The 27,312-nt window shown below is 42.5% G+C and overlaps 1 protein-coding gene across 2 annotated transcripts in view; it reads right to left on the bottom strand.

The window, feature by feature from the left end:
* Positions 1-20: 20 nt before the first annotated feature.
* Positions 21-27,312, bottom strand: part of LOC141265554 (N-acetyllactosaminide beta-1,6-N-acetylglucosaminyl-transferase-like) — a 108,882-nt gene continuing 81,590 nt past the window's right edge. For both annotated transcript variants that reach the window (XM_073678760.1, XM_073678761.1), the window contains 2 exons: positions 25,750-25,839; positions 21-4,679 (listed from right to left, as the gene is read on the bottom strand). In XM_073678760.1, coding sequence (XP_073534861.1) covers positions 4,489-4,679; positions 25,750-25,839 — 281 coding nt within the window. In that variant the 3' untranslated portion in view covers positions 21-4,488. The remainder of the gene's footprint in view (positions 4,680-25,749; positions 25,840-27,312) is intronic.

Genomic DNA, 27,312 nt, shown 5'->3' with positions numbered 1-27,312 from the left:
GTTTACAAGTCCTCTAGTGATCATCTTCTGCTGGATTTTATCAAAACTGCACTAAGCAGCCCAGTAAGTGACACATCGCTGGAATCGGGGTCTCTGTCTCTACATTAAGCTGCTTTTAGATTAGGTAGCAAAAAACTGGTGACAGACTCCCTTTAAGTGATTGTGCAAGGAAACAGAGGAAAGGTCTATTGCAGTTAAAAATGCAGAGTGACTGCAAGGTGTGAACACAGCCTTATAGAAGTGAAATATAAAACTGTCTAGTTAAAGAAGCACCTGAAAGCAGCAATATCAATGCATTTACATCGGTGTTGAAGCAGGACTGTGAAAATGAATTCATACAGATACCTTATATGTACAGCTGTTCATATATACATATATACGTGTTTACCACTCATTTACAGACCATAATAAATAGAAGTGTTGCCTGCATGCTGCTTTGCATCAAATGCATGTGTAAGTGAAAGGCCACAATCTGACACCATTTTCCTTTAATGGGTGTATGAGCACATAATGCATTCATTCCCGCCATGTCCTCGCTGAATCACACAGTGACCAGGAAATACTCGAGTGAATAAAAAAGCTAAATAAGTCTAAGGATGAGTGTTTGGGGAGTTTTTGATGTTGCACTTCTGAAGAATTTCTGCTTTTCTTAGGTAAATTAGGTTACTTGTATTTTTTCATTGCGTTTTTGATTCTGCAGTTTTTGCCTCTTTCTTATATGTCATGTTTTTAAATAAAGCTGCTTTGTTTTTGATACTTCCTGAGATTTGGCGTTGACAAAACTTTATTGACAGCACAGTGTGCATGAGATAGCTATAATCCATGCTTTGTTGGAACTATAAGGCTATGTGCCCACAATGCAGAAATACTGCTTATTTTTTCTGCATCTCCCTGGCAGGAAAAGCGCATGCGGATTTTAAATGCGTTTCTCCTGCCAGGTAGAAGCGTCTGTCAAGCGTTTCTGCATGCGGGTCATCAAGCGCTTTTCCAAGCGATTTTAGCATCACTTGGAAAAGTGCTTGACAACTTGGTCGCACTATATAAATCCATGCAGGTTGCAACCGGCATGGATTTATATAGTGTGACCAAGTTAATAGTTAAAAAAAAACTAAAAATGGTAAAAAAAAATAAAAAAATTATCCGCACCATATCCATTATTTTTGCGGAAACGAGACTCTCCTCCAGACCCAGGTACCATAGTACCTGTTAAAAAAAAGAATTTAAAATAAAAAATAAACATTATACTCACCTTCTGATGGCCCCCGGTCTATGGTACCCGGGTCTGGAGGAGAGTCTCGTTTCCGCAAAAATAATGGATATGGTGCGGATTTTTCTGCAATGATAATCCGCAGCGGAAATTTCCGCAGCATGTGCACAGCACATGCTGCTTACCATTGGGGAGCATGGGGCACGTATTACCAAGCATTTTTTAAGCGTTTTCGCTGCAGAAATTCCGCTGCAAAAACGCTTGAAAAACATAGTGGGCACACAGCCTAAGATGCTGCATTTTTTTGAGCAGTGAAAATACAGAGTCAAAAACTCACCAAAAACTTGTCGAGGGAACTTCACCTAATAAAAACACAATGATAACACTATAAGCCATTTGCCCCAGTATACATTTTCTCAGTATTTGATATTTCCCAATATCCCCTGTTATGGCCAGCATGGTGGCTCAGTGGGGTCCTGGGTTCAAAACCTACCAAGGACAACATCTGCAAGGGGTTTGTATTTTCTCCCCATGTTTGCGTGGGTTTCATCCGGGTTCTCCAGTTTCCTCCCACACTCCAAAGACATACTGATAGGGAATGTAGATTGTGACCCCCAATGTCTGTAAAGTGCTGTGGAATTAATGGCGCTATATAAGCAAGAAAAATAAATATTGCTCTTCCCCTTTTTTCATTTCAGTTCCCCTTTGCCTAATTGGAAAAGATTTTAAGGGGTATTCTAAGTTACAATATTGTTTATAGAATTAAAGGTCTTTACAATTTTACAAAATAGTTTTTCTATCAATTTCAAGATATCTGCTTGCAGTCATTAAATAGCTGACTCTTTGTAGCAAAGCCCAATATTGGACATAACTCTAATCCTGGCGGCTTAAAAGGTCCCGTCCCCCCCCCAAAAAAATCAAGTTATCCCCTGATTGCTTGGGGTCCCCAACCACTGTGATCCCAGATATCCAAAGAACGGGACTCTTCAGCCCCATCCTGAATGGAATGGAGGTGCGCATGCTCATCAATACAGCCCTTGCTCTCCCATAGACAATGAATAGAGTGATGCATACTCATCTCTGCTCTCTTCAAGAGGAGGTTGCAGGGCCCCATTTTCAGGGTTCCAGAGCATCAAACTTGGGATAGCTGGGAGCCCCAGTGTTCTGCCCCCCAGTGATCAGCATGTTATCCCATTTTTTGGATAGAGGATAATTAAATTTTTTGGGAATACCCTTTAAATCTACCAATGTTGCAGTCAATAGAGGGATGGGCTGTGTGACACAATCGTGGGGGGCTGTTGGGTTGCTTTGTCAGCTTGGGGTCCAAAGGATTGCTGCATGTATTTTCCTATTAAGCCCTACCAGATGTCAAACAGGCATCAAAACATGGTCAATATGAGTATTGCAGTGTATTGTAAATCAACAATCTAAAAAAAATCACATCGTCAAGACCCCTAAAGAGACAATTTGTTTTTCTAAAAGTTAAAAAAAAGGTTTTGCAATATTAAAAATGGAGGAAAAACTTCTCTACTTACAAAATGCTTTGTTCATTAGAAAAATAAAAATCTAAAAAAAAACACATTATTGTTATTGTTGAAACAATAACAAACCTAAGTATAAAATTATCATGTGGTTTATCCAGCAGCTAAGCAATCATGGATTTTATAATGAAAATTGAAATTAGTCCTGCAAAAAATAACTCCATCAATGGAAAAATAAAAAGTTATGGCTCTCATAATATGGTGTCACAAAAATAAATGATTTTTTTTAAATATGTTTTTATACTACAAATGTGTAAACCATCATAAAAACTATGTACATTTGATATCACTGCATTTATAGCAGCACTCTTAAAATAACTAAAATGTAATTTATAACGCTGAAAATCGAAGTATTAAAAAATGATGAATACTCTAAAATAATGCCACTGAAATATTCAACTCGCCCCACATAAAAAACAAGCTATCTTATAGCGACAGAAGCTGAAAAACAAAAGCAAAAGATAAATGGAATACAGTGGTGAAAAAAATTATGTTCTCAGAGCTAAAATAGCTGTATCCTAAGGGGTTAAAGTACAGTTATCAGACAGTGTATACATTACAGCAGATGGACAGTCTGAGAGGGAATTAAAAGAACACCAGGAGGTGCCATAACAATTATGTAACACTAGTATCTTCACACTGGAGCATTTTTTCTCCTTGAAATATTTACTTTCTGATCGAACAGATAACAGTTTAAATATACTTCAAAAAATCCCTAGTTTAGTTGCAGCCTAAACATCATCTAAATATCACTAGTTCAGTTGTTGCCCAAACATCTTCCTTAAATCACTAATTTATTTGCAGCCTAAACATCCTCCTAAATATTTGTAGTTTAGTTGCAGCCTAAACATCCTTCTAAAAAACACTAGTTTAGTTGCTGCCCAAACATCATCTAAAAACCACTGGTTTAGTTGCAGCCTAAACACCATCTAAAAATCACTGGTTTAGTTGCAGCCCAAACATTTTCCTAAAAATCTCTAGTTTAGTTGCAGCCTAAATACCATCTAAAAAATCACTAGTTTAGTTGCAGCCTAAACATCCTCCTAAAAAAATTGTAGTTTAGTTGCAGCCTAAACATCCCCCTAAAAACTAATAGTTTAGTTGCAGCCTAAACATCCTCCTAAAAATCACTAGTTTAGTTGTTGCCCAAACATCTTCCTAAAAATCACTTGTTTGGTTGCAGCCTAAACACCATCTAAAAATCACTGGTTTAGTTGCTGCCCAAACATCTTCCTAAAATCACTAGTTTAGTTGCATCCTAAACATTCAGCAATATGTTTCAGAGCTTTACCAGAATCATTGTCAGAGTGGTTCTCTTTGTGGATTTTTTTAACACTTCATTTACCAGAGTGTAGACAGATGTGGCTGTACACATTGTTGGTCCAGTAACTTTATATTGCATGGGGCTTATTTTTCTTTTTAATATATGGCTTATACAGTACTGTTCAACACGAAATCACAAGGATACAATTCCTTTCCATAAAATTGCATCTTTTAGCAGCAACAAATTCACATCGCATGCTACTACCAGTCGTAAAAAATGTTAATATAAGCGTTTCGACTAATTAAAGTTTTACTCATGTCTGGAGGAGAGGAAGTTGCTTGATGATATCTGCTTCTTGGCCTCAAATTGCCTTTTAAGGACAGTTCTTAAGAGAAAGATGTTTACTTTTCACTGCTTTTCCTTATTAGAGCACATACATCAATTCTTCATGCAATTTTGTGTGCACAGTGTTCTGCTTACAAGTACCAGTCAGGCAGCGCGGTGACCTCACTCTGATTTAGAGCTCGCTCTCTGATCTTCATTTCTAGGCATTCCATTGTCAGTGGGTATGATTTCAGTTCAAATTTGTTAGCAAAAATGCTATTGGAATTGATTAACCATGGCAGGTCCCCCGTTCCATAGATGCAGATATCTCGAATGTAATGGCCTGGAAAAGACAATTAAAGATGTAAGTGAATATAAACTTTTATTTTGGGATCTGGTAATTGCTTTGCCTGTGCCCATGCCCAGCATTTATCAGCAGACTGTTTGACATCACTGCTTTACAAGTGGCATCGTTGCTGCTTCTGTCTTCTGGGAAACCTTCAGTGTTCCAGGGAACCTTGGCTGGGAATCAATGATCTAACGGTTGTTTATATATAGCAAAAAGTATAATTATAGAAACTGTAGCAAGTGTATCTGTTTATTACAGACTTGGACCTTGTACCATTGAGCTTTTGGCTCAGTTTTCTGTATACAATTTCTTTTTTTAGCCAAAGCTAGGATTGCATCCTGAAGTATAAAGGTAGGATAAGACATGAAGCTAGTAGTGAGCGGAGAATGGGGGTGGGGGCAGGGATGATGCATGACTGCTGCTACGAGTGACCACAGGGGTGACCAACTCGTTGCTCTTATAGTCAGTGATTGGCTGCAGCAGTCATACACCTTCTCCAAGGATTAAGCAAGGAAATTGGTAAGAGATTCAGTTTAAAACAGCAGCATGAGATCGGTAGTCAACTATTTTTTTTATTATCACCATTATCACCATTATATATATATATTTTTTTGTTATTTTTACAGCACGCTGACCCTGTTCTAATAAGAAGAAAAAGAGGTAGATAAGCGTTTTAAAGCTAGTACTACAGTGACTCTGACCATCAGACCATTATTGTCCTGCTAAAGATCTCAGTATGGCGGTGCTACATCGTAACATAACAAACATGATTGTGGTCGCTCTCATGTTGCTGACACCGTGATACACAAGTAGCAAGAAGTCTAGCTGGTTGGGTAATAATGCAACATGCAATTACTTCATCAAAAGCGACCCTGTATAAAGAAATTGTATCGTGTTCCTGGAACTGATGTGTGACATCCTATTCAATACATGTTTTAATAATTAAAGAGCATCTCTTTTTTTTGCCAGCCATCTTCTATTTACCCGTGCCAGTCTTCTAAAGAGCAAACTTATCTATTGACCAGGGGAATAACGATCATGGTTGCAGAAATCTCCACCAGGGTGAAGGGCCCGCCGACACCAGAGCAAGCTTCAACAGGATGTGCGTCCTCGGACGCACATTCAGCTGAAGTGTTTTGCGGCACAGAGACGTGTCGGGTTCATGAGCGGCGATACATACTGCCGGCCAATCAGAGGCCAGCAGCTGATTTCAGCATGCATTTGACTGGGAGCGCATGGCAGTGACGTCAAGCGCTCCCATCACTTGTCAGCTGCCGGCTTCAGGAGAAGACGCCACGCAGTGGGGGAGCAGAGGGAAGGTGAGTAGAATCACTTCATTTTTTTCTTTGCATTAAAAAACAGTAGCAGAATGGGGGACATATATACAGTACAGACCAAAAGTTTGGACACACCTTCTCATTTAAAGATTTTTCTGTATTTTCATGACTATGAAAATTGTACATTCACACTGAAGGCATCAAAACTATGAATTAACACATGTGGAATTATATACTTAACAAAAAAGTGTGAAACAACTGAAAATATGTCTTATATTCTAGGTTCTTCAAAGTAGCCACCTTTTGCTTTGATGACTGCTTTGCACACTCTTGGCATTCTCTTGATGAGCTTCAAGAGGTAGTCACCGGAAATGGTTTTCACTTCACAGGTGTGCCCTGTCAGGTTTAATAAGTGGGATTTCTTGCCTTATAAATGGGGTTGGGACCATCAGTTGTGTTGTGCAGAAGACTGGTGGATACACAGCTAATAGTCCTACTGAATAGACTGTCAGAATTTGTATTATGGCAAGAAAAAAGCAGCTAAGTAAAGAAAAATAAGTGGCCATCATTACTTTAAGAAATGAACGTCAGTCAGTCCGAAAAATTGGGAAAACGTTGAAAGTGTCCCCAAGTGCAGTTGCAAAAACCATCAAACGCTACAAAGAAACTGGCTCACATGAGGACCGCCCCAGGAAAGGAAGACCTCTGCTTCTGAGGATAAGTTTATCTGAGTCACCAGCCTCAGAAATCGCACGTTAACAGCAGCTCAGATTAGAGACCAGGTCAATGCCGCACAGAGTTCTATCAGCAGACACCTCTACAACAACTGTTAAGAGGAGATTTTGTGCAGCAGGCCTTCATGGTAAAATAGCTGCTAGGAAACAACTGCTAAGGACAGGCAACAAGCAGAAGAGACTTGTTTGGGCTAAAGAACACAAGGAATGGACATTAGACCAGTGGAAATCTGTGATTTAGTCTGATGAGTCCAAATTTGAGATCTTTGGTTCCAACCACCGTGTCTTTGTGCAACGCAGAAAAGGTGAACGGATGGACTCTACATGCCTGGTTCCCACCGTGAGGCATGGAGGAGGAGGTGTGATAGTGTGGGGGTGCTTTGCTGGTGACACTGTTGGGGATTTATTCAAAATTGAAGGCATACTGAACCAGCATGGCTACCACAGCATCTTGCAGCGGCATGCTATTCCATCCGGTTTGCATTTAGTTGGACCATCATTTATTTTTCAACAGGACAATGACCCCAAACACACCTCCAGGCTGTGTAAGGGCTATTTGACCAAGAACGAGAGTTATGTGGTGCTACGCCAGATGACCTGACCTCCACAGTCACCAGACCTGAACCCAATCGAGATGGTTTGGGGTGAGCTGGACCGCAGACTGAAGGCAAAAGGGCCAACAAGTGCTAAGCATCTCTGGGAACTCCTTCAAGATTCTTGGAAGACCATTTCCGGTGACTACATCTTGAAAATCATCAAGAGAATGCCAAGATTTTGCAAAGCAGTCATCAAAGCAAAAGGTGACTACTTTGAAGAACCTAGAATATAAGACATATTTTCAGTTGATTCATACTTTTTTGTTACCTATATAATTCCAAATGTGTTAATTCATAGTTTTGATGCCTTCAGTGTGAATGTACAATTTTCATAGTCAAGAAAATACAGAAAAATCTTTAAATGAGAAGGTGTGTCCAAACTTTTGGTCTGTACTGTACCTGGATGAGGGATATATATACCAGGATGGGGAACATACATAACAGGATGGGGGACATATATACCAGGATGTGGCCCAGGATCGGGGATATATCAGGATGTGGCCCAGGATGGTGGATATACCAGGATAAGGGACATATGTACCAGGATGGGGCACAGAATGGGGGGATATATATACCAGGATGGGGCCAGGAAGGGAAACATATACTGTATACCAGGATGGCGGACATATATATATATACCAGGATGGGGGACATTTATACCAGGATGTGGCCCAGGATGGGGGATATACCAGGATGGGGCCCAGGTTAAGGGACATATATACCAGGATGGGGCCAAGAATGGGGGGATGTAGAGAACAGGATGAGGCCAGGAAGGGAAACATATATACCAGGATGGAGGATATATATACCAAGATGAGGGACATATATACAAGGATGGGGCCCTGGATGGGGGATATACCAGGATGGGGTCCAGGATAAGGAACATATATACCAGGATGGGGCCCAGGATAAGGGACATATATAACAGAATGCAATATATATATATCAGAAGGGGCCAGAAAGGGAAACATATACACCAGGATATAGGACATATTTATATACCAGGATGGGGGACATACCGTATATACTCAAGTATAAGCCGACCCGAATATAAGCCGAGGCACCTAATTTTACCACAAAAAACTGGGAAAACGTATTGACTCGAGTATAAGTCTAGGGTGGGAAATGCAGCAGCTATTGGTAAATTTCCACATCCTGGTAAGCATTGCCCACTCATCACCAATCCTGGTATGCATGGCCCCATCATCCCCAATCCTGGTATGCATGGCCCCCTCATCCCCAATCCTGGTATGCATGGCCCCCTCATTCCCAATCCTGGTATGCATGGCTCCCTGATCCCCAATCCTGGTATGCATGGCCCCCTCATCCCCAATCATGTTATGCATTGCCCTTCATCCCCAATCCTGGCATGCATGGCCCCTTCATCCCCAATCCTGGTATGCATGGCACCCTCATCCCCAATCCTGGTATGCATGGCCCCTTCATCCCCAATCCTGGCATGCATGGACCTTTCATCCCCAATCCCGGTATGCATGGCACCCTCATCCCCAATCAGGGTATGCATGGCCCCCTCATCCTCAGTCCTGGTATGCATGGCCCATTCATCTTCATTCCTGGTATGCATGGCCCCCTCATCCACAATCATATGCATGGCCCCCTCATCCCCAATCCTGGTATGCATGGCCTACCTATCCTGGTATACATGGCCCCCCATCACTGCAGACATGAAAAAAATAAACACTTCTACTCACTTTCCTTCCCTCTGCTCCAGCGCTACTTCCTGTCCTGCCAGCAGCTGATCTCAGCATCTGAGCAGCGCATGACGTCACTGCCAGGATGAGCTGCCTGGATATTCACTCTTCTTCACGCCAGGACTATGGGCATGGAGAGGAGTAAATATTGATTTTCTTTAATAGCGCACACTATAACCTCAGCCGCCGGCTTCCGGCTGCGGCTCAGCTATCCCGTCTGCCCGCTACTAAAGATAATGAATATTCACTCTTCTCCACGCCCATGGGAGTGGAGGTGAGTGAATATTCATACTCTCTAATAGCGGGCACACAGGATTGCTGAGCTTGCAGCAGGAGCCGGCTGCTGCAGCTACCATGTGTGCCCGCTGCTTAAGAAAATTAATATTCACTCTTCTCCACACCCATGGAAGTGGAGAAAAGTGAATATTCACTTTCTTTAACAGCGCATACTGTCAGCAGCGGCTGCAGCTCCTCCTGCGGCTCAGCGATCCTGTGTACCTGCTACTAAAAAGAATGAATATTTACTCTTCTCCACACCTATGGGAGTGGAGAAGAGTGAATATTCATACTCTCTAATAGCGGGCACAGAGGATTTCTGAGCCGCAGCAGGAAGCCGGCGGCTGTGACTGACACTGCACACTATTAAAGAAAATGAATATTCACTCTTCTCCACTCCCATGGGTGTGGAGAAGAGTGAATATTCATTCTATGTAGGAGCGGGCACACGTGGTAGCTGCAGGAGCCGGCTACTGCCTGTGCCCTGCTCCTCCGCCGCCGCAACCCCCCCACCACCTTACACAGCCAGCATATATATATATACAGTAAGTATATACTCGAGTATAAGTGAAGGGGGCTTTTTCAGCCTAAAAAATGTGTTGAAAAAGTTGGCTTATACAGAAGTATATACGGTATATACAAGGATGGGGCCCAGGATAAGGAACATATATACCATGATAGGGCCCAGAATAAGGGACATATATAACAGGATGGGATATATATATACTAGGATGGGCCCAGGATGGGGAACATGTATACCAAGAAGGATCCCAAGATGGGGGACACTACTAGATATTGGGGGAGGGGGTGCAAAGTGTATGTCCTTATAGGATTTAAAACGCTACAAGGGCCCATACTACTGACCAACAGGTGGATGGGGGGGGGCCCAGGTCCAAATCTTGCACTGGGGCCCATCGGACTCTAGTTACTCCACTGCTATTGACTATTTGCAATAAAACGTTTGATGATTCTTTGATCACCCCCCAATAGGTTAGCAATTTTAAGAGTGCTGCCTGAAGAAAACAAGCTGCATAATAATTCTGCACACCTTGATAAAGGGTGTTGTATCCTTAGGCCACACCTAAGCATTCAAGTTTATGCAGCTCAGAGTTGGAAAATCTGCATAATAATGATAATATGGTCAAAATACACCTAATAATTCTGCACACAGTGTAAGGTGACAATTTTAGAAGGCAATGCCTGTGATATAGTCCTGATATGATTCTTTCCAAGCTCAGTCCATTTGAGTGTCAATAATATTTGATTTTGAGTGTCGTAATATTATTTTTTTTATTTAGCAAATAATAAAAAAAAATCAGTCATTATTTTTTTAAATTATTTCTGGACATTTTTTTTATAGAAATGTGTGATGCTTGATTGTTTATGGCCCTGTTTCTCCGCTCTGCATTATTAATTTTTGTGACCGGAGATAACTAATATGAATGTTGTACCTGGGACATTGTTTTGTTTGCACTATATTAAGATAAGCACAGGTTGTGTGAAATCATACACAGGTCTTATCCCCCTGACGCAGGCTCACAATAAACACATCCTCATAAAGATACATGTGGTTATTCCCTTGATGTCCACACTGCTATGGAGATACAACACATATATAGTTGATGAAATGTAGTTTCCCATTACTTGTAGGGGAAAAGAAAATGTTCACAATGATTAAGGAGGAATGCAGATATTCACAATGAGAAAAACAGTTTTGACTGCCTTATTATACAGAGAACAAGGGAAATACTGATACTATACACATGTAATAATGTATAGAAGTGCAGGGCCAAGTATGATGCACGGACAGGCAGAACAAGCTAATCTTTGATTTAATAATAATAATGATAGTTTTAGATCAACATTTTGAAGAATAATATGCTGGACGGGTCACTAAAAACAGAACCTTTTCTCTTGTGTAATATGTGCAGGATAAGAATTTTTGATGCTCATTCCATATAACTGTTTTGGGCCTCATTCAGATGTAAGGAGATGGACATATTGCCCGTGTTTCCCCCTTGAACAACAAGTGTGTTATCGTAATGTGAATTGTGCTAAAAGTTAATGGAGTTAGTGATGTGTTTTATTCGACAGTAGTGAAAGTGAGAGTTAATGTTTGGGACTAGCCCAGAGTGGGAGGGACTAGCCTGGAAGGACAGGGACAGTTTTCTCAGAAGAACATACATTTTATGTATTTAATTGCAGTCCATAGATGATTACAGACTTTTCGTTCTACATGATCTTCATCGGTGTACTGACTGCTGGGGACAGAAGTTAAATGAGGAGAGAAAGGACACAGTGTTTAACTTCTGTCCCTAGCAGTCTGTACACTGATGAAGGTCGTGTAGACCGAAACATCTGTAATCATCTATGGACTGCAATTAAATACATAAAATTTATGTTCTTCTGAGTGCCAAGTTTTTTTGCTACTTGTATGGTTTTGGACCCTACTTGCGCACCTTATCCTGGTAGTACTACGGTTTTCTTCACCAGGGACAGTTTTCTTTCAGGAAGTTAGAAAGGGCCCAGTGTGCATAAAAATAATACCTAAGGTCTGATATGAGCAGTGCCGCATGTTGTGGGTGTCCTTAACAAGAAGGAGACAGAGGATAGTAAGATCCTAGCAGAGAGCAAGATAGAGAATTGATCGAAAGAACAGAGTGATCGATGGGAGACGGGTCCTGGGACAGAACGCCTTGCAGTACAGCCCAGAGTTTATAACTCCGGAAGGTAATGGGCCTAGACGGGCCATAGTACATAAGATGAAGAGAGTTCCTCGGGCGGGAGGTCCAGAGCGTCAGTAGCAGTGAAGATTAGTACCAGTCATACTGGCAACATAGTTCCCTTGATGGGAAAGAAGACGCGGATCTGCGGGTTGAGAATAGGACTCTTACTAATTGGACTGTAGTACTGAGGTGGGCTGTGGTGAAGTTGAAAGGAACGTTGAAGATAGAAGATGTAGCATCGGCGTCTCTGCCCCCTGCCAGGCAGAGACGCCGTCCCTCTCACCGCCGCGCTCCCCGCCCGGCGTTCTCCAGCGCTCCTTTTCCTGCTGCTGCCGGCGCGCGCAGCTTCCCGGGCATGGTGCTTAGGGCGCATGCACGCTCCCTCCCTCTTAAAAGGGCCGCGCTCGCCGCCCTAAGGAGTCCCCGGCCAATTGCCGGAGGTCCTCCCATATATAAGGCACCTCCTCCAGAATGGAGGTGCCCGAGCAATAGTTGTTGCACAGTGTACTTACCTCTGCTTCAGCCCTCAGGTCCCGCTGCTAGCCTGACTACCAGTCCAGTCCGCCTGCCTGACTACTCTCCAGCCCGACAGTCTGTCTTCCGTTCAGTCCGCCAGTCTGTCTATGGGCTTGCCCGCCTGCTTACCTGGAAGCACCTGCCCGCTACCTGCCGTGCCTACTTGGAGGCTCCTGCTTGCTACCTGCTGTGCCTACCTAGAGGCTCCTGCCTGTCACTTGCCGTGACCACCTGTCAGCCTACCTGGAGGCTCCTGCCCGTCACTTGCCGTGACCACCCGACAGCCTACCTAGAGGCTCCCGCCTGTCGCCTGCCGTGTCTGCCAGTCCATCCACCCGGATCACTCGTCAGCCTGTCTGCTGTGCCCATCTGCAATACCGGTCAGTCCCTGCCATCTGTACCGTGGGAGTCACCTGCTCCCTTACAAGGTCGTCCCCAGAGTAGCACCTGCTCCCTCTGCTCGGATCCTCCCTGGTCACGGAGTCGATTGAACCGCCATACGACCTAGGTCGCTCCGAGTTGATGCCTAGTTACGCCCCTCTGGGTCCCTCCTTGCACCGCAGCACAGAGGTTCCACCATCTGGATCTGTAACAGAAGATAAGCGAGTAAAGAGGAAGGAATTGAAACTATGTGTGGAAAAATGCTCTGTTTTGTAAAGGGAACATCATGAAGTTGTGTTCCCACTATCTACTGTAGTTTAAAAAAGTTGAATGATTATGATTTGAATACTAGGTGGACATTTAATACCCAGCAGTGGCCACTATCAGAAGACGGCCAGCTCCACAAGTGAGAACAGCTGATCCGCAGGAATGCGGATGTCAAACCCCAACCGATCATGACGGGGGTTTGATGACCCCTGCACTAGAGATGAGCGGTGTTCGACTCGAACTGTTCGCCAATCTCAAATTCGAGCTGTTTTGGGCGGTGTTCGAGTCGTTCGACGAACGCGAACGATTTGCAAAAAATTCGGCTGTTCGAGGTTATGTTCGATAACTGTTCGTGCACCAAAAGCGTAACAGGATTTTTTCACATCATGCAGGGATTGTCTGCCACTCACTGTAATGCTACAGCCATGGTGGTTGTGGCATTACAGTGGTTGCCCAATTCGATGGGAACAGTGCTCACAGTGAAACATGAAAAGCCGGCAATTCAGCAGCGGCATACACCAGTACCCGACAATTTAGAACAGAAAGAATAGAGCATCACACATAGATTAAATAGATAGAAACATGTCAGTCACATATATAATAAGTACAGTGATAGTGTTGATTACTGTACTTGTCATTTAGTGTTAAAATAAAGTATTTATTAAAAAAAAAAATTGGAGTGGGGTTCCCGGTAATTTTAGTCTCTAGCGGAGGTTAAGCAGACGGCTGGGGCAGATGTTTGAAGCCTGGGAAGGGGGTAATACCCACGGAGCTTCTCAGGCGACTAATATCAGACCCCAGCTGAATACTTAGCCTTTACTAGCTATTAAAATAGGGGACCCCAAAAAAAATGATGTGGGGTCACCCCTATTTTAATAGCTAGCAAAGGCTAGGCAGACAGCTGGGGGGCTGATATTAATAGCCCAGGAAGGGTGCCATGAATATTGGCCCCCTCCCAGGCTAGAAACACCAGCCATCAGCCGCCCCAGGAATGGCGCATCCATAGGATGCGCCAATTCTGGCACTTAGCCTCGCTCTTCCCACTGCCCTGTAGCGGTGGCAGTGGGGTAATAGGGCTGGGGTTGATGTCAGCTTATAATACCAGCTGACATCAAGCCCAGGTTAGTAATGGAGAGGCGTCTATAAGACACCCCCATTACTAACCCCATAGGCAAAGTTAAAACAAAACACAAACACCCAGAATAAAGTCCTTTAATTGAAATAAACACACAATTCTTTAATGTTCTAAATTAAACCATGCTTACAGTCACGCCCATTCCAGCTGAAGCCAACGATCTCCTGCAATAAAAGTAAAATAATAAACCAACCTCATCCTTACCTTTCCATGGTTCCCAGGACAGCTTCAGCTCTGCTACATTGACATGACAGGCTGGATCGCAGCAGAAAGCTGCCATCCAGCTTGCCATGCCGCAGACACTGAGAAGCGCAGGCATGCTTGCGCTCCTCAGTGTCTCGCTGTGACGGCATCCAGATGAGCCGAGTTCATGTCCAATGAACTCAGCTCACCTCATGCACGTCACTGACAGCGTGGGAGAATTCTCCTGCGCATGCGGTGAGCATGAGAGAATTCTCCTGCGTTCACCACATGCGCAGGAGAATTTTCCCATGCTGTCAGTGACGTGCATGAGGTGAGCTGAGTTCATTGGACATGTCCAATGAACTCAGCTCACCTCATGCACGTCACTGACAGCGTGGGAGAATTCTCCTGCGCTCACCGCATGTCAGTGACGTGCATGAGGTGAGCTCAGTTCATTGAACTCGGCTCATCTGGATGCCGTCACAGCGAGACACTGAGGAGCGCAAGCATGCCTGCGTTTCTCAGTGTCTGCGGCATGGCAAGCTGGATGGCAGCTTTCTGCTGTGATCCAGCCTGTCATGTCAATATAGCAGAGCTGAAGCCGTCCTGGGAACCATGGAAAGATAAGAATGAGGTTGGTTTATTATTTTACTTTTATTGCAGGAGATCGTTGGCTTCAGCTGGAATGAGTGTGACGGTAAGTATGGTTTAATTGAGAACATTAAAGAATTGTGTGTTTATTTCAATTAAAGGACTTTATTCTGGGTGTTTGTGTTTTTTTTTAACTTTGACTATGGGGTTAGTAATGGGGGTGTCTTATAGACGCCTCTCCATTACTAACCTGGGCTTGATGTCAGCTGATATTATAAGCTGACATCAACCCCAGCCCTATTACTCCACTGCCACCGCTACAGGGCAGTGGGAAGAGCAAGGTTAAGTGCCAGAATTGGCGCATCCTATGGATGCGCCATTTCTGGGGCGGCTGACGGATGGTGTTTCTAGCCTGGGAGGGGGCCAATATTCATGGCACCCTTCCTGGGCTATTAATATCAGCCCCCAGCTGTCTGCCTAGCCTTTGCTAGCTATTAAAATAGGGGGGACCCCACGTCATTTTTTTTTTGGGTCCCCCATTTTAATAGCTAGTAAAGGCTAGGTATTCAGCTGGGGGCTGATATTAGTAGCCTGGGAAGCTCCGTGGGTATTACCCCCTTCCCAGGCTTCAAACATCTGCCCCAGCCGTCTTCTTAACCTCCGCTAGAGACTAAAATTACGGGGAACCCCACTCCAATTTTTTTTTTAATAAATCCTTTATTTTAACACTAAATGACAAGTACAGTAATCAACACTATCACTGTACATATTATATATGTGACTGACATGTTTCTATGTATCTAATCTATGTGTGATGCTCTATTCTTTCTGTTCTAACTTGTCGGGTACCGATGCTGAATTGCCGGCCGGCTTTTTTAAAGAGACGGGTGCATGAAAACATTATTATTTTCTTTTAATAAATCCTTTAACACTAAATGACAAGTACAGTAACCAACACTGTCACTGTACTGCTTATATATGTGACTGACATGTTTCTATCTATCTAATCTATGTGTGATGCTCTATTCTGTTCAAAATTGTCGGGTACCGATGCTGAATTGCCGGCCGGCTTTTTTAAAGAGAGTGTCTTCTGAGCAGTTTGTCAGCTTTTGGACACCTTTGAAGGTGTTTTCTATGTGTTTTTGTTTGCCTGCCATTGGTTTTAACGGTGTTTGACGGTGTTCTAAGGTGTTCGACGAACAGTTCCACGAACATTCCGGTGTTTGACGAACCGAACCCGAACACTACGGGGGTGGCTCAACACTACCCTGCACATGAAATTTACGATGAGCAGTGGAGTTTGCCATGCTAAAAATCTTACACCAGCAGTGGCTGGAGTAGGTTTAGCGGTGAGGTACACATAGCAATGCATGCCTCTGCACGCGTCGTCTGATTTCTTAAGAGGCATGAGCCTTTTAAAGAATAAGGATCGTCTGCTCCAAAATGCCCTGTCATCAAGACGAGCGAGAGATGAATGATGAAACACCCCCTTAACCGTTAGTCACCTTCTTTGTAAATGGCTGGCTTCCAGTCGTGTTGGTGGCGCTGGATATCGGCTCAGTCACACTCCTTCGCCTAGTCGTGAAGCCCTCTGCAGAGTGATTGGTGTCCTGGACTTCTCTGACGTCATGTCACTCTCTGAGGAGATCCTGCTCCTGTGTGTTGACAGCCAGCTCCCTGGGCATGCGCATTGAGGCTGGGTGTACACCTCCAGCTTAATTTTTGATCTGCGCATACTCCTGAAGCCATAGATCCACCTTCAATATGCATACTCGTGGGAGCTGACTGTTAGTGCACAAATGCAAGACTTCCTAGGAGAGTGGTGTGACACCAGAAAAGTCCAGGCCATCGATCAAACTGTGGTGGGCATCACTACTGGTCGGAGGACTGTGACTGAGCCGATATCGAGTACTACCCATATGAGTGGAAGCCAGTAATTTACAAAGAAGGTGACCAAAGATTAAATGTGGTTTTGACCCAGCAGAGGCATATCAGATAGAAATGGTTTGAGTCTCTCAAAGGAAAGGTGACCCTGTCATGGCTGGTTTGCACACACGAATTGGCCAATTTGTGCACTAATTACTTTATTTTTATAAGTACGGTATATTCTATATGGCATTAATGCAGTATAAATTGCACATATTCAGTGTTTGCATACATCTTAGTGCTTCCACTATTTTTTGGTTTGTATAAAGAATAAGTGTTTTTTTCCTTTAAATATTGGGGTGTTTAGCCTTACAGAAACATGTTAAGGATGCACATTACATCACATCTATGGCATTGGGGGCAGTCAGTAGGGCAAAATGATGTGGTGGGTTTAAATCCTTTATTGTATAGATGTGTAGTTAAAGCGTAAAACCTATATCTCAAAAATTTGAGGCTCAGAGTGTTGATTACACGATCAAGTGTTGTTAAGCCATGTTCTTTCTTAGTGTGAGACAAACAAGACATATTAATCCTCCAAACGCTTCTACATACTGAATGTGACTGTGACTAATGGGGTATACACTCCTGTGCCCTGTGAATGCAACACGTCACTCCAGTCGTTTTACCTACTCAGATTTCAGAATTGTGAATTGAAATCGCAAACCTTACAAAACACATATTTGAGGTTCTGGTGATTAGTTACATGGACAAGTGTTATATTATATCCTGGTGTTGTTTATGGCAGACAGGATACTCTGGGCCTATAAATGATTCTACAAAAGTGAATATTATTAATGAGGTATATCCTCTGGGGGTGGTGTGTATACAACTGCTAACATAAGATTAAAGGCGTTGTTCAGACCGGACAACTAAACGTCTGCAGCCATTCTATGAATCACTTTTGAATCCTTACGGCACACGCACCACACCCTGTCAGCCGATGTCACCAGCAAGAGTGGGCATCATGTGACCGCAAGTATGAGATTTGCATACATGTGATCACATGCCGACTAGAGGTACGTGACCTCATACATTACAAGTGACTTGAATGAGGCCGAGCACGTCTAGTCTGAATGTGGCCGGAAGTATACTGATCACGTACTTGAGGTTACATGATCGGCCGCAGAATCCTGTCAACATGCGGTGCACTAGCTGTAAGAAGTCTGCAGTCACATAGACTACTGCAGACTTTTAGCAGTAGACTGGGCAACCTCTTTAAATCTTGTATAATTATTTTCTTACAAGATAAGCTTTAAATCACAAGAGTTTGGAGTTTGATCCGTTATTTACAGGTATAAATGCAATCATTCTATATTCTTTTGATGTAAGATATATATGACAGCTCAAATGCCTTACGAGTTAATAAGGGAATAGTTACTCTAGGTTTGGGGACCAAATATGGCACATCCAAGACTAACAAAGACTAACTAACTTTCTCCTTTCCCATCAGGTTGCTATTTTGCATAATGGCTCCTTCATATAACTAACTTCATTCTTACACATAGGCCCCGATTCATCATTTGCATTTATTTTAAGTTACATTTTTTTTTGTCTTGCGGTATTTGTTGCAATTTTTTTTCTTCAAAATTGTGCAAGTAGTTTAGGAATTTTGTGCAGTCAAAAATCAGCTTTAATTTTTGTCTTTAACTTTGCTGCTAATTTTAAGTGCACACATTTCGCAAAATTTCCCAAAGATAGCGCAAAAATTCTCTGGTGCACATAAAATCACTCCAGAGGGGAACTGGAGTACATTTGCGAAAAAGTTTACGGCTTTTTGGGCTGGGTATTGGGTCTTTATAGGTTTCCACAGGCAGGTGTCTGAACAGTCGGGTCTGGCTCATCCACATTGAGGTCTCCTGACACATAGTGAAGTTTAATACTAGAGATAAGACCTTCCCGATTGGGTAAACCTTGTCGCAGTTGGATCACTTTTACGTTTTTTTTTTTAATCAAAACATTGTCAGCTGGATTCCCTAGGCTATTTACATGTAATATGACTATATATTAGCTTACTTGCTACAAGGTATTTGCTCATTTTGTTTTTATCTTGGCTTTTGTCTTTTAGGTGTGAACAGTTTGAATGTGTACCTGCACATTGCACTTATACCAACATATGTTCCAGCTCATTTCTTTGGTTTTGACTTTTTAACAAGTCGCAAATGAGGAATCAGGAAAGAAACCCCAAACGTCGCCCACACTGGAAAACAGAAGGAATAAAACGTAACAGACAAACACATATAAAATAAAATAAAAATAAAAAGGCAAGCATTAAAAGAAGAATAAGGTGCAAATGAAAACAGATGACAGCAATCCAAATGCAAAGAAACCTAGGGTTGTCCTAGGAGTGGACAACCCCTTTACACTAAAACAAACCATGGACGAACAAGGCAATTACTTATTGGTATCAGGCACCATACTTGATTCAGGAGTTTGTATCATATCTTATTATTCCAATAACAGGGACACCCTGATTTTGGGAGGAGATTCTAAGCTACACTTTGATGAAACACTAGACAAATCTGCCTTATCTCACTCCACTCTGCGCAGTTCTCCCCGGCAAAGTCTATTCTTTGCTACTTTTGTAGCCAATCACAACCTGGTGGATATCTGGAGATACACGCATCCCACTCAAAGATATATATTTTTTCTCCCAGTCATATGAAGTGTATTTCTGTATTGATCATCTGTTTGTATTCCCTGCTGCTAGTGACCCAAATCAAAATAATATATTCACCTTGCTCTGATTATGAACCAAACCAGGGGTGGGCAACTAATTTTCCCGAAGGGCCATATGAGAGATCGTGACTGTTGTGTAGGGCCGAACCAATAGGCTGAAAATAATTCTGCTCTTTATTAATAATAAGATATTCATTATAATTATTATTTTATATTAATATTATTGGATCACTTAATATTGAGCAGAATTTAGTATGCTGACTCGTGCTACTGTTAATAAATGTTAGGATAGGACTTATTATAACATGTATTCTTACCTGTAGCAGCTAATCAACACCATATCATTTACTGCTTTTTTTTATTAAGTTTATAAATCATATGCTTCTGTTATTCAACCCTTATACCTTGGTCAACAGTTCCCCACACACAGTATGATATCCACACAGCCCCCACATACAGTTTGATGTCCACATACAGTATGATGGTGCTCACAGTACCCCACATACGGTATGATGGTCCTCACAGTACCCCACATACGGTATGATGGTCCTCACAGTACCCCACATACGGTATGATGGTCCTCACAGCGCTACACATACGGTATGATGGTCCTCATAGCACCCCACACACGGTACGATGGTCCACACAGCACCCCACATACAGTATGATGTCCACACAGCTCCCACATACAGTGTGATGTCCACACGGCGCCCCAAATACAGTATGATGTCTCCACAGCTCTCGCATACAGTATGATGTCCACACAGCTTCCACATACAGTATGATGTCCACACAGCGCCCCACATACAGTATGATGTCCACATAGCCCCCACATACAGTGTGATGTCCACACGGTGCCCCAAATGCAGTATGATGTCCACACAGCTCCCACATACAGTATGATGTCCACACGGTGCCCCACATACAGTATGATGTCCCCACATACAGTATGATGTCCACACAGCTCCCACATACAGTATGATGTCCACACAGCTCCCACATACAGTGTGATGTCCACACGGCGCCCCAAATGCAGTATGATGTCTCCACAGCTCCCGCATACAGTATGATGTCCACACAGCTTCCACATACAGTATGATGTCCACACAGCGCCCCACATACAGTATGATGTCCACATAGCCCCCACATACAGTATGATATCCACATAGCCCCCACATACAGTGTGATGTCCACACGGTGCCCCAAATGCAGTATGATGTCCACACAGCTCCCGCATAAAATATGATGTCCACACAGCTCCCATATACAGTATGATATCTACACAGCGCCCCACATACAGTATGATGTCCACACAGCCCCCACATATAGTATGATGTCCACACAGCACCCCACATACAGTATGATGTCCATACAGCCCCCACATACAGTGTGATGTCCACAAAGCGCACCAAATGCAGTTTGATGTCCATACAGCGCCCCACATACAGTATGATGTCCACACAGACCCCACATACAGTATGATGTCCGCACGGTGCCCCACATACAGTATGATGTCCCCACATACAGTATGATGTCCACACAGCTCCCACATACAGTATGATGTCCACACGGCGCCCCAAATGCAGTATGATGTCTCCACAACCCCACATATAGTATGATGTCCACACAGCACCCCACATACAGTATGATGTCCATACAGCCCCCACATACAGTGTGATGTCCACACGGCGCACCAAATGCAGTTTGATGTCCATACAGCGCCCCACATACAGTATGATGTCCACACAGACCCCACATACAGTATGATGTCCACACGGTGCCCCACATACAGTATGATGTCCCCACATACAGTATGATGTCCACACAGCTCCCACATACAGTATGATGTCCACACAGCTTCCACATACAGTATGATGGTCCTCACAGCACTCCCCACATGGTGTGATGGTCCACAATCTTTTATTCTAACTCTGTCCCTATATTCTAATGTATGAAGTATATACATTTGGAAAACTGTTTCCTTCATAATGTCTAGCCATCTCAATAAGTGTACAGATGTAGCCTTTGTTAAACAGAATCTGTCAGCAGGTTTATGCTATTTAATCTGAGAGCAGTATAATGTAGGGACAGAAATCCTGATTCCAGCAATGTGTCACTTGCTCAACAGCTTGCTGTAGTTTCAATACAGTTTTTATCAGCAGGAGATTATCACTAGAGGACTATGAATCCCATGCCAGGCAGTCCACCTAATCTGAATAAGCGCATCCCCACTTCTGATTGGCAGCTTGCTCACCATGCACAGTGTACACAGGAAGCTGTCAATCAGTGGTGTGGGCGGGGTAATACACAGCTCAGCATTCTGAGCACTGCTTACATGAACTGCAGAGAAAACAGGGATTCTATCAAAACTACACCAAGCAGCCCAGTAAGTGATATATTACTGGAATCAGGGTCTCTGCCCCTACATCAGGCTGCTCTAAGATTCCATAAAAAAAAAACTTCTGACAAATTCCCTTTAAGAGGGTTGTCCACCTCAGCTTTATTTTAATAAATATATTGGGTACATAATTTTATGGTACTAATTTACAATTTAAGTATACCAGGTTCTCCTCCTTTCCTGGTTAGTGCTGATGGATTAGCATGCCACCAGATCTGTCCGCCAGCCTCCACCAATCTAAAAAGCTTACCCATGTGCAGTGTTTTTTTACCTGGAGGAAAGCCGATGTTCCTCCATCAGCAGCCATTTTGAGATGTTTAACTCTGTGCCACAAAATCATAACACATTATTTAGCCCGCTGAGCATGTGTGTACAGCACCAATACACCATAAATGATTGGCTGTGTGATAGAGATAGGTAGGTGCACTGTGCTATGTAGTGTGGTTTAACCTTGTTTTTTATGCTATGTAGTGCGGCACTGGCAGGACTGATCTGGGTGTGCTAGGACCCAGCAGCTCCATGTCAGGCAGAGACCCAGCGATCATGTGAGTGCTGGCTGTGCCTTCTATTCAGCACATGGCGCTCACTGAGCTCTATGTGCCTGCAGGAGAGAAGACAGCGGTGATAAGCCGCTTCTGTCTTCTCAGGGGACACTCAGCGCAGCAGTGTGAGCACAGCTCACTGCTCATGCCACACAGCGCTACTCTGGTGAGGGCAGGGCAGGACATGTGGCTCACCGCCCAGGACAGTGGGACAGAGACCCAAATGCGGGACTGTCCCTCTGGATCCAGCACAGTTGGGAGCCATGAATGTGACTGCCTCCATGAAGCTCTGGCCTTAAACCCATTGGATACTTTTGGGATGAACTAGAATGAATATTGTGACCTAGGACCTCTCATCTACATCATTGTCTGATCTCCCAAATGCTCTTCTGGATGAATGGGATAAAATTCTCACTCCCAAGTCTTCCCAGAGCATAGAGGCTATTAGAGCTGCAATGGGGAACCAACTTCATTTTAATGCCCCTGGATTTAGTATGGGATGTCATAAATGCTTCTGTAGGTGTAATGTTTACATGTCCCAATAGTTTTGTCCACATAGTATTCCTATCAGCCCCCCATATACTGTACATCCTTAAACAAATTTGCATGAGCATGGTAGGGTCCTGGCATTTTGAGAGACGCCTTAACATGGCTACCAGGTACACATGAATTGGCCAATTTATGCGCTAAGATTTCTATTTTCTAGAGCAGTAATGCTATCCATATTTCATATATTTCATGTTCGCATACTTAACGTTGCAGTGTGCTGCTTTGTTTGTTAATATTTTATGGAGGTAGCGGCTCCTAGTAAGCACCTGTTCACACCTATTTCTTGTATTGGAAGTGCCGTCAGTTTTTTCTGTTCCTATCAGCCCCCCATATATTGTACATCTTTAAACAAATTTGCATGAGCTTTCAATAGGTGGCCTGGGGAACTCCTCTGGTAGTGGAACACTTATTTGGGTAAGTCCAAAATACTAGGGAAACAAAAAAAGCTGCAGTGCTTATATCAATATTGTGTTCCTGGGGATCCATCTTAAGCATTGCACTACATTATACAGTTATATGTTTTATAAAAATTGGTGGTTTTGCAACAGCTATTTCAGTTTGATATATGTAATAACTGTTGGACACAGTAATGTTTCTGCCTTGAAATGAGGTTTATTGTACTAACAGAAAATGTGCAATCTGCATTCAAACAAAATTTGACAGGTGCATAAGTATGGGCACCCTTATCATTTTCTTGTTTTAAATACTCCTACCTACTTTTTACTGACTTACTAAAGCACTTTTTTTGGTTTTGTAACCTCATTGAGCTTTGAACTTCATAGCCAGGTGTATGCAATCATGAGAAGTGCTACTTAAAGTGGCCACTTGCAAGTTGTTCTCCTGTTTGAATCTCCTCTGAAGAGTGGCATCATGGGCTCCTCAAAACAACTGTCAAATGATCTGAATACAAAGATTATTCAACATAGTTGTTCAGGGGAAGGATACAAAAAGCTGTCTCAGAGATTTAACCTGTCAGTTTCCACTGTGAGGAACATAGTAAGGAAATGGAAGAACACAGGGACAGTTCTTGTAAAGGCCAGAAGTGTTAGGCCAAGAAAAACATCAGAAAGGCAGAGAAGAAGAATGGTGAGATCAGTCAAGGACAATCCTCAGACCACCTCCAGAGAGCTGCAGCATCAACTTGCTGCAGATGGTGTCACTGTGCATCGGTCAACTATACAACGCACTTTGCACAAGGAGAAGCTGTATGGGAGAGTGATGCGAAAGAAGCCGTTTCTGCAAGCACGCCACAAACAGAGTTGGCTGAGGTATGCAAAAGCACATTTGGAGAAGCCAATTTCTTTTTGGAAGAAGGTCCTGTGGACTGATGAAACCAAGATTGAGTTGTTTGGTCATACAAAAAGGTGTTATGCATGGCGGCAAAAAAACACAGCATTCCAAGAAAAACACTTGCTACCCACAGTAAAATTTGGTGGAGGTTCCATCATGCTTTGGGGCTGTGTGGCCAATGCCGGCACCGGGAATCTTGTTAAAGTTGAGGGACGCATGGATTCCACTCAGTATCAGCAGATTCTTGACAGTAATGTTCAAGAATCAGTGACAAAGTTGAAGTTACGCAGGGGATGGATCTTTCAGCAAGACAATGATCCAAAACACCGCTCCAAATGTACTCAGGCATTCATGCAGAGGAACAATTACAATGTTCTGGAATGGCCACCCCAGTCCCCAGACCTGAATATCATTGAACATCTGTGGGATCATTTGAAGAGGGCTGTCCATGCTCGGCGACCATCAAACTTAACTGAACTGGAATTGTTTTGTAAAGAGGAATGGTCAAAAATACCTTCATCCAGGATCCAGGAACTCATTAAAAGCTACAGGAAGCGACTAGAGGCTGTTATTTTTGCAAAAGGAGGATCTACTAAATATTAATGTCACTTTTCTGGTGAGGTGCCCATACTTATGCACCGGTCAAATTTTGTTTGAATGCAGATTGCACATTTTCTGTTAGTACAATAAACCTCATTTCAAGGCAGAAACATTACTGTGTCCAACAGTTATTACATATATCAAACTGAAATAGCTGTTGCAAAAACACCAATTTTTATAAAACATTAAGCTTAAGATTAATAGGGGTGCCCAAACTTTTTCATATAACTGTAATACAACATTATACAATACTGCTCCCATTGCACTTCTCTGCCTGGAAGATGAGCTGCTATAAACTTGGTTGATCTGTTAATTTGTCCACTTTACAAATAAAGATCCACTGTGAAACAATTCTTTAATATTAGTGTCTAAAGATTTTACTCTTTAAAGGGAACCTGTCAGCACAATTTACACCTGGATCTCTTATTTGTAGAGATCTGATGCGGCAGTCTTGAGAAATCTAGAACCTCTACATCATTCAGGCTGGAAGTGCAGAGGGAAGAAGCAGTCCAAATGCAACACATCGGACCTCTAAGGAAAGAGTATCTTTTTTTACTCCCATATGTTAAAATGTGCTGACAGGTTCTGGCATTTTTAATATTTTCAGCATTTTACTCAATAATGCTAATACATTCCTGTCCACTTTAATACATTAGATATTGTCATAATAATAATGTTAATTATATTACCATGGCAGCCTCCGTGGCTTGTCATGTCTCTCCACTTAATTGCTCTGAGATCACCTTCCCATTGGCCGTCTGGCATTGATCCCGGTACATCTGTGGTTCAAAACATTGAATTAGATCATTATTTTAAAGAAGATTTACAAAGTAATTCACATGTATAATTAATAAATTATAGAAGGTCAAATGTCACAATGCATTATTCAGTATTTACACAAATATCAAATACAGGTTAAGATGACCATGTTCACACACATAAATGTATCAGTTCCAGTATAACTTTGTAGTCCTTTCTTATTCTTTAGGTATAGCTTTACTTTTGTTACATGTAGTTTCTAGTTTAAAACCAAAACATGTTGGGACTTGATGCTTTTTAACATGCTGGAATATCTCATGTTGTTATACTGATATGTCTGATATACTGTATATCCCAAATTAAGGTCTAATTATCAAAAATGGTGAAGTTCAGATGGTTCTTAAGAATTTAAAAAAAAAAAAAAAGCTTGCGAAAATAGGGAGAAGTTTGTCGACCTAATTTTTTCAGGAATTGAATTGTATCTGCATCTTTAGGAACAGATAGAAATGGGTATGGTGACAGCTCTAACGTATAAAACAGTCTTCCTCAGGTCTCTTTCCCAACACTGAGCACCTTCTATGTGAAGATAATGATATTATCATGCCACCTGTGTCATTCTGCAGGTGCCTTCCAAGAAGAGACCAGGCTGGGCTTGCTTGGCATTATTTTCTAGGGGCACAGTCTATGGTGGTAATATTTTCAAGCGGCAGTGTGTGTTACATTGTTATTTTTAGGGGCACAGTGTGTAATGCAATTATATTAAGCTTCATGATGAACAGTAGCTATAAGTAGTGAGGGTATGCTGCAATCATGAATAGCAAAACACACCTGATCAAAAAACTGTAGAGATAAGTTGACTAGGAGAAGTTGTCATAGTGGTCTGAACTGGATGGAGAAGAAAAGATAAAAGACTCCAGTAAGAAAATACATCACCTGCAAGTCCCTAAATGCAAACGTTTTGTCATGTCTTTGCATCAGTAAAGGATTTATTTGTGTACAGTCATGGCCAAAAGTTTTGAGAATGACACCAAAATTATATTTTCACATGATCTGCTGGCCTCTGGTTTTTATTAGTGTTTGTCTGATGTTTATATCACATACAGAAATATAATTGCAATCATATTATGAGTACCAATAGGTTATATTGACAGTTAGAATGAGTTAATGCAGCAAGTCAATATTTGCAGTGTTGCCCCTTCTTCTTCAAGACCTCTGTAATTCTCCCTGGCATGCTCTCAATCAACTTTTGGACCAAATCCTGACTGATAGCAGTCCATTCTTGCATAATCAATGCTTGCATTTTGCCAGAATTTGTTGTTTTTTTTTGTCCACCCGTCTCTTGATGATTGACCACAAGTTCTCAATGGGATTAAGATCTGGGGAGTTTCCAGGCCATGGACCCAAAATCTCTATGTTTTGTTCCATGAGCCATTTAGTTATCACCTTTGCTTTATGGCAAGGTGCTCCATCATGCTGGAAAAGGCATTGTTGGG

This window comes from Phyllobates terribilis, unplaced genomic scaffold (assembly GCF_046119375.1).
Source record: "Phyllobates terribilis strain yellow unplaced genomic scaffold, ASM4611937v1 Scaffold_4__5_contigs__length_816908805, whole genome shotgun sequence".
In the NCBI taxonomy this organism is placed as follows: domain Eukaryota; kingdom Metazoa; phylum Chordata; class Amphibia; order Anura; family Dendrobatidae; genus Phyllobates; species Phyllobates terribilis.
Note: the sequence above shows the minus strand (reverse complement) of the source record. Positions and strands in the feature narration are given on the sequence as shown.